At 52.5% G+C, this 8,958-nt stretch overlaps 1 protein-coding gene across 1 annotated transcript; it reads left to right on the top strand.

Moving 5' to 3' along the window:
* Positions 1-306: 306 nt before the first annotated feature.
* On the top strand, positions 307-1,917 carry ITPRIPL1 (ITPRIP like 1). Its single transcript, XM_032763493.1, has one exon. The coding sequence runs from the start codon at positions 307-309 to the stop codon at positions 1,915-1,917; it is 1,611 nt and encodes a 536-aa protein (XP_032619384.1).
* Positions 1,918-8,958: the final 7,041 nt, after the last annotated feature.

Here is an 8,958-nt window from a genome sequence, read left to right as displayed (position 1 = left end):
CAGGCTCACCCACTCCCCAAATCACCCATCGGAGAATGAACTCCCTGCTCCCACCCCCTTGCCTGGAGGGGAGATGACCTCTCCCAGTCCCAGCCTGGGCCAGGGTGTGTGAAACGCTGGCTCCAGGCCTGCAGTGCCTCATGGAGGAGGCTGTGTGCTCTCCCAGTACAGCTCCTGCAGCACCCAGCCAGACACCTGGGGGTGCTGCCCAAAGCTCTGGCAGAAGGGGGAAGGGGGGCAGGATACCCCTTCCCCAACCTTTCCCTCCTATGCCCCTGAGTGGTTTTCTCTCCCCTTCTCCAGGCCATGGCTGTGGGCAGCCTGCTTTTCTTGGCCGTGCTGGTCATTGTGCACCATCCCCTGATGGTCAGCGACAAGCAGGACCCGGCAACAGTGCAGCGGGCACAGCAGCAGGAGCAGCAGCTGGCCCTGGAGATGACGCGCCTGCAGTTGGAGTTTGAGCAGAGGAACCAAGAGGAGAGGCCGGGCCCACACCAGAGCCTGGGGCCAAACCAGAGCCAGGGGGAGGAGGGGACCACGGCGCTGAGGGTGGCAGCCAAGCAGGGGCCCAACGACGTGGTCTGGAATGGATGGTCCTGTGGGTTCCTGGTCATTATCCTGCTCTTTGAGCTCTGCAGGCCAAGCCTGGCGCCCGAGTCTGGCTACGACTCCAGCAGCGAGGATGCCAGCAGCGAGGAGGAGGAGGACGATGCTGAAGCAGCGCCCGGGGGCTCCTGCACCCAGCATCCCGACTTCCCCGACAGAGCGGCCCTGGAACACTTTTATGAACAGCACCTCCAGGGAGTGTCCGAGGACCTGGCCAGCACCTGCAAGTTTGTGGCAGGCCTGGTGAACAGCCTGCTGGAGGTCTGCCAAGTCCTCACCTACCAGACCTTCCTCCCACAGCTGCAGAACTGCTTTGGCGTGGCCAGTGCCTTCGAAGGCTGGTGCCCCCATAGGGACTCTGAGGCCTACCGGGTGCTCGTGCCCCTGCTGCCACCCAAGGGGCACTCCTTCCTCCTGGAGATGGAGAATGTGGAGGGCGCTCTGGAGAAGCACGGCCACATCCTGGTGGAGCTGGAGTGCGTGTGCAAAAGGGAGAGGCTGCTGGGGGACGTGGTCTGCCTCCTGCACCAAGCCGAGGAAGACCTGAGTGACAACATCCAGGGGCCCTTCCGCGTGCACCTCTTGTGCACTAGCTCCCACCTGGATGTGGAAAAAACCATCCTCTGGTTCCACAGCCTGGTAGGCAAGGCCTGGGCCCTCGTGGCTCACAACTACAGCTTCCAGCTCACACCCCAGCCCTCCGCCTCCTCCTGCAAGCTCAGCCTGGTTTGCGAGTCCAGGAGGGACCTCTCCATCGAGATCATACTCGGGGTGCAGCGGGGAGACTCTCTGGTCTTCCTGGCCAGCCACGGGGCTGAGACAGGCCCCCCGAGCAGCACAGTCTGGCTAGAGACCTTCGCTGTCCAGGAAATGCTGTTCTTCCAGTGGGTGAGCAGGTACACCCCAAAGGATAGCTGTCACCTGAAATGCCTCCAGATCCTCATCTACCTCAAGGAATGCAGGCTGCCCACTCTGGAGAACAGGATCCTTACCACCTACCACTTCAAAACCGCCCTGATGCACCTACTGCCCCTCCTGCCGCTGTTGGAATGGCGCCCAGAACAACTAGCTCAGAGGCTGCAGGACATCCTCTCGTACCTGCGCCATAGCCTGGAGGAGAAATGCCTCTACCACTTCCTGATTGGAAACAGCACCCTGGCCAGCCACATTCCTGTCCCCAAGGCCTTCCGGAACGCCGAGCCCCTCAACCTCTTCCAGCATCTGGCACTGGAGCCTGCTGCTCATGCCCAGGCAATGAGTGAGTTCCTGGAAGTGATGGAGCAAGTCAGGGCTCTACAGTCCAGCAAGTAGCAAGACAGTGTGCGTGTCTGCAGCACCAAGCAGCCGATTATGCTGTGAGTCTGATAGCCTAGCCCATCATCTGCAGCACAGAATCACTACTGGGAGTCAGACCATGCCACTGATATCAGAGCGGAGCCAGAACAGCTTCACTGAGGTGGGGCAGGGCCATCAGGGCTTGCCGGAGATGCCACCCTGTGTGCCCCAGGCGTGGAGAGACCTGGGGACAGAGGGCATGCAGAAGGCACTGTACATTTGAAGCCAAGCCAGACCAACTTCCTGGTCCCAAAAATGCTCCAGTATTTTTGCACAAGTGTACGTCTGTTCTCAAGGGCTCTGCTCTACTCGTTCAAATAAAAGCTTTGGCAAATCTCCATTGATAAACACCTGACCCCATCACTTCTCGGCCAAGGGACTGAATCTCTGCTGAAACGACCCCCTCCCTCCAAACGTATTCCACTGACTCCCCAAGCATGCGGAGTCTGTTGTAGGAATTTGGATGGACTATATGGGCCAAAAATGTTAACATAACCCAGTCACTGTCCAAATTCCAAGGTCCAAAAGGTTTTGTTTGCAGAGACCTCAGCCTGCTCCATACCAGACAAACTCACCTGGAAACATTTTAACCATTTACAAAAGATACAGAAAAGATGGAAAAAGCGACAGAGTCCTGTGGCACCTTATAGGCTAACAGATGTTTTGGAGCATGAGCTTTCGTGGGTGAATATTCACTTTGTCAGCGTTCACACCTCAACTGCTAGAAGATGGCCTCATCCTCCCTGATTGAACTGACCTCGTTATCTCTAGACTGATTCTTACCTGCATATTTATACCTGCCTCTGGAAACTTCCACTACATGCATCCTACGAAGTGGGTATTCACCCGTGAAAGCTTATGCACCAATACGTCTGTTAGTCTATAAGGTGCCACAGGACTCTTTGCTGCTTTTACAGATCCAGACTAACACGGCTACCCCTCTGATACTTGACACCAGAAAAGATGGAAAAATCAGTTAAAGCCTTTGAAATGCAAAGTGTTAAGTAAGGCAAGGCCTGGGTGCCCATGTCTCACAACTACAACTTCCAGCTCATGGCCAAGCCCTCTGCCTCCTTCTGCAAGCATCTGTTTGAACTGTATTCCTTGTTCCCTTTCCCTTGGGCTGGAGAGAGGTTTTAGAAGGAAAAAGCTCCATTTGACAGTCTCTTAGGCCTTGGCTACACTTGCCAGTTACAGTGCAATAAAGCCTCCCAGAGCGCTGTACCTCACTCCCCATCCACGCTGGCAAGGCACGTACAGTGCTGTGTCTCCTCGGCTACAGTGCTGCTGGTACTTCACCTCCCCGAGAGGAATAACTGCTGTTGCGTATTGGCTGAGATGCTGCTGCTCCAGTGTAAGCAGGGAGTAACGTTATTACACACTGATTGACCTCCGGAAACTCCCCATAATCCTTTTAACCGAAGCGTCCTCTCTTGTTTTGTTGTGAATTCAGGAGAAAGAAGTGCCCTTTCAAAGCTCTGTTTTGGGGGCTGCTTACCAAAAAAACAAACACAGCTACTATTTGGTTTGAATGAGTGAGAGGGAGGCAGGGGGGCTCTGTTTGGAGTGCCGACAGCTATAGTTTGCTTGAAGAAAGAGGCGGTGGAGCGGTGTCCGTTTCGGCAAGCGGCTGCTTATCTGGTCTATGAGAAAAAAAGAAACAGCTGCTGTTTGCTTTCAATGAGTGAGAGGGGTCTGAACTTACAAGATAGCGGGCTGACATATTCTCAGCACCCCAAAAACCCACTCTCTCTTCCCCCATGCTCCCTGTCACATCCACTCCATCTGTCCTTTTGAAAAGCATGTTGCAGCCACTTGAATGCTGGGATACCTGCCCATAATGCACCGCTCCCAATGCCGCTGCAAATGCTGCAAATGTGGCCACGCCAGTGCGCTGGCAGCTGGCAGTGTGGACAGACTGCAGTGCTTTCCCTGCTCAGCTGTACGAAGGCGGGTTTAACTCAAAGCGCTGTACAACCGCAAGTGTTGCCATGCCCTTAGACAGTAACAACGACAGGCAATCTTAGGTGCTGACTCCAGGGCTGGAGCACTCACAAAAAGAAACAGCAGGTGCTTAGCACCCACTGGCAGCCACCTCTCCCTCTCCCACACAGCTCCTCCCATCTGCCTCACTAATCAACTCTTTCCCCTCTCTCCCAGTGCCTCCCGCCTACCACAGATCAGCTGTTCCCTGGCGTGCAGGAGGCGCTCCGAGAGGCGGGGGGAGTGGGGATGGGGCACACTCAGGGGAGAACTGGGCAGGAAGAGGTTGGGCGGAGGTGGGGCCTTGGAGAAAGATGTGGAGTAAGGGCAGGGTCTGGGGCACAGTAGGAGCAGGAAGAGGTGGGGCAAGGGATGGAGAAGGAGTGGGACCTGGGGCGAAGCAGGAAGAGGTGGGATAAGGGGTGGAGTAGGGGCAGGGCCTGGGGCAGAGCAGGGGCAGGAAGAAGGGGGGCAAGGGGTGGAGTAGGGGCAGGGTCTGGAGCAGAGCAGGAAGAGGCAGGGCAAGGGATGGAGTGGAGGCAAGGCCTGGGGCTGAGAGGGGGTTGAGCTGATGCCTGTGACAGCAATAACTGTCCTTTTGGGGAAAAGAGGAGAAGCTAGTGGAGATGAGCTGGAGCTGTCCTTGCTGCTGTTCTTAAAGTCTGATCCCATTTCCTAAGACGACAAACCCACAAAAGGGGGGAGACAAAAACAGGGAAGGTAGAAAATGCAGCTTCTGTCTCTGATGTGACTCTCACTTGCAACCACTTCAAGCCTGGCAAACTTGTACCATCATCGGGCTGGATAGGCCGTTGCTTTTAGCTGCCTCTTTCTGGTCACAGGTTTACAGCAGTGCTACAAAATATCCTGGCTAAGCCAGACTCTTGTTAGGCAGAAGGGAAAAGGAGAAGACTAGCACAGAGAAAAACAAAGGGAGGGAAAGAAAAGGACACATGGGCTGGAGAGAGAGAGAGATAAAGTTTCACATCCCAGGTGGTGGTTGGGATTCAGCCGGAGCTGGGTCTGGGTCCCTGTCTCTGGCCTCGTCTGGTCAGGACATCACTCAAGATCAGGAAGGATGACGTCCCACTGTCCCAGATGGTGGAGATGGCAACCATGGTGGTGAAGCTCGCTCCAGTAGCCAATTTTTCTCCCCAAAGTCTCTAAAGCCCCACATTAGTTTGTCCACCAATTAGTTTCAACTCACCAGTTCTGGTTCACTGGTTTCCGATTCCACACTTTTCTTGTTACCAGGCATGATCGTAACACAGTCCTTGAGTTGGATCAGGAAGCCTCTTCGTTGGAACTAACTGAGTCTCCCGTTCGGACTTTCACTCAGCGACGTTTGTTCTTATAGGCTGTTGTCACATCTTATAAATTCACTCTCATTTTTTACAGCTGAACTCACACGCAGGGTAAATTTGTTGGCCTAATTATCACAACAGTCTTCATCAAAACCAAATCACCCCCCAGCACCTATGGAAACACTTGGTTCCCTCTTAACATTAGCTGCACACTCCATTTTACCCTTCCACGTATCCAAAGATGGAGCACAGCACATTGAATAGCCTCTGTGATAACCCAACATGTTATGCTTCATTTTGTGCTCTTCCAACGCCGCCCCCTCGCAATATCCCACCATCCCTGCTAGTGAGTCACTTCTCCCCACATATCCCCCTTTCCCACTGCCCTGCTGGCAAAGTCCCTGTCCCCCAAATGTCCCCACTGGCAAACACCCCTCCACGCTATCCCAACACCTCTGCCGATGACCCCCTCCACCTCAATAGTCTGATGTCCCTGCCAGAGAAACCTCCTCCCTCAGGTATCCCAATGCTTTCACTGCCACCAAACATCTCCTGGATGGGCACCTGAGGAAGCCTCACACCCCCCCAAAGGGACCTGCACCCCACCTCCACAGTGACTCTCAGCCAACGTGTAACAAAGGTTTATTAGTCTCCGGGAACACAATGTACAACAGAGCTTGTTAGCACTGAAATCAGGAAGATTTAGCAAAGTCCACTGGGGGCGGGTGGCCAGTATCCAGAGCCCAGGGCCCTCCCCGCTGAGTCCCAGACCAGTAGCCCAGCCTGAGACTCCCCTCTTGCCTCTCCTCCATCCTTTCTCTCTTTCACAGGCAAACAGGTCACCTGGTCTCTTTGTTCTCCAACACCTTGAGCTGGCTCCAGCTCTCAGTTGCCAGGGTACAGCGTGGCTGCCATTCTCTGTGCCCAGGCAGCCGGCAGTCACACCTGCCCACTAGGGGTCTCTGCAATCATCACACACCCTTATCCCACCACCTAGATACTTGAATGCCACACAGGGGAAACTGAGGCACATGCACAGTATTCAGAGAAAACATTATGAACATTCCCACTTTGTCACAGGTGGCACAGCCCCCCACTGGTCTGGGCTGTACCCTGGTACATCACAGAGAGCACCCGATATCTCAATGTCCCTGCTGTGCACCCTAGTGCTATCCCAATACCCCGATGGAACCCCAGCACATCCCAGAAGGTTTCCCACACATCACACTGCAACACGATTGAGTCGTCACACCAGGAAGAGTCTTTCCAGTGCTCTTTTCTCATACCCAAGCATATCCCCCAGCTCAGCAAAGCCCCGTTACACGCTCCCTTTGATAACTGATCAGATTCTCCTGGGCACCTTCACCAAGTCACCGGAGCGAGCAAGGGATGAAAACCAACATCCAGTAGACAGAGGGTCCCTTGTTTCCTGTTTGTTCCTCACTCCCCTTTCTCTGGCTCACCTACAGGAGCCCAGATAGGATGCAGGGGAGTGGTTCTCTGCCCACCTCTAGTGCCACCACATTACCAGCGCGAGGCATGGTCAGTGCCCCGGCAGCACTCCACTCCGAAGCAGACTGTGCAGATCTCCATGGGGTTGGCTCTCTCCTTTCCTACACGCTTTGGTCAGCTGGGAAACAGTTAACATTGACATTCAAATTACCAACTGGTTTATGACCCAGCTGCCTATGCCTGAGGACGGTCCTGGGCGCCCCCAACCACTTGCCGCCCCAGGCGGCTGCCTAGTTTGCCTAGGGGTTGCACCGACCCTGGTAACTGTTGACTTTGTGAGCCTGAAAGACTGGATCTTGGTGTGAAAATTTCTTCCTTTCCACCATTTCAAGTACATATAGAACAGATTGCTGGGAGCACGACAGAATGGGTTAGGGTAAGAGAAAGCTGATTAGCGGAAAGAGGCCTCCAAAATAATCTTGTCTTGAAAATAGCCACAGGATTGGTTTAGTTGTCAAGATTTTTGAGGTCGTGTAAGTGAGATACAGTCCCACTAAAATAATCACACAACATCCAAATTTTATACTACTTATAAGTTTGTTGTTTTTTACACATACTTGGGGCTCAAACTATGGCTTTGATCCTGATATTACTCTCTCGAGATCAGTCGTGGATAATTTTCATCACCCCCTTTCCTTCTGGGGAAGCAATAATTAAAAAGCTATTCAGGAACTGGGGCAGAATTTATGGTGCAAATGTAGGTCATTTGATCAAGAGGTTCTCAATACGTGTCCTCCCTCTGCATTATGAGCTGCTTTTAATTTTCAGTGTACTCTAAAATCCACATGCATAATGAGATTATCTAGGATATTGGTATGCCAGAACAGGGCCAATGGTGCAAGCTTGGAATAATTGGGCTCAGGTGTTCCTCGCATATTGTTCCCCGCAGTGAGAAGAAAATGTTAATATTCCAGTTGCTCTAAAACTGATATGTATCGTGTGATTACCTTGAACAATGGTATTCCACGACAGAGACTATTCATCTCTTTGGAGCATCCTAATTCATCTGAGCACACTCACCTGAATGGGCCATTCCACACATCAACATCACTCCTGTACTGCAGAGGGCTCAGCAGAGCCCCTTCCTTTGCGCTAGCTCCCTGAAGTAGATACAAAGTCTGGGGGTCTCTGTTATTCCTCTTGCTACCTCTAGCTGGTGGATGTGCTCCTCACAGCTCATCAGTTACCATCCTCCTTTCTTCCCATGGCCCTTCTAGCCCTACCAGGGGAATGGTGAGACAGAGGTGGTAGCTAAAGTGGCAGATCATTCCCCTCAAACCCCCATGCCCACCCCTAGAACTCCTGCTGGCTCACTGCTCGCCTCTTTGCCCACCTGCCACTTGCCCACCCGCTCGCCGCCGAAGGCAGCCTGCCTGCCGTGCTTGGGGCATCAAAAAAGCTAGACCCGCCACTGCATACAGAGAACATCAAAAAGGTGGAAGTTGCCATACCAACTCTAGGAGGCTAATTAAGATGAGCTATTATCAGCAGGAGAAAAAAAAACTTTTATGATGATAATCAAGATGGCCCATTTCAGACAGTTGACAAGAGGTGTGAGGATACTTAACATGGAGAAATAGATTCAATTTTTAGAATGACCCAGCCACTCCCAGTCTCTATTCAAGCCCAAGTTAATGGTGTCTAATTTGCATATTAATTCAAATTCAGCAGTTTCTCATTGGAGTCTGTTTTTGAAGCTTTTCTGTTGCAAAATTGCCACCTTTAAATCTGTTACTGAATGGCCAGAGAGGTTGAAGTGTTCTCCCACTGAGTTTTGAATGTTATGATTCCTGATGTCAGATTTGTGTCCATTTGTTCTTTTGCGTAGAGACTGTCCGGTTTGGTCAATGTACATGGCAAAGGGGCATTGCTGGCACGATGGCATATATCACATTGGTAGATGTGCAGGTGAACGAGCCCTGATGGCGTGGCTGATGTGGTTAGGTCCTATGATGGTGTCACTTGAATAGGTATGTGGACAGAGTTGGCATTGGGCTTTGTTGCAAGGATAGGTTCCTGGGTTGGCGTTTTTATTATGTGGTTGCTGGTGAGCATTTGCTTCAGGTTGGGGGGCTGTCTATAAGTGAGGACTGGCCTATCTCCCAAAATCTGTGAGAGTGAGGCATCATCTTTCAGGGTAGGTTGTAGATCTTTGATGATGCACTGGAGAGGTTTTAGTTGGGGGCTGAAGGTGACAGCTAGTGGTGTTCTGTTATTT

Source organism: Chelonoidis abingdonii, chromosome 2 (assembly GCF_003597395.2).
Source record: "Chelonoidis abingdonii isolate Lonesome George chromosome 2, CheloAbing_2.0, whole genome shotgun sequence".
NCBI classification, from domain to species: Eukaryota; Metazoa; Chordata; order Testudines; family Testudinidae; genus Chelonoidis; species Chelonoidis abingdonii.
This window is presented reverse-complemented; position numbering and strand designations above follow the sequence as displayed.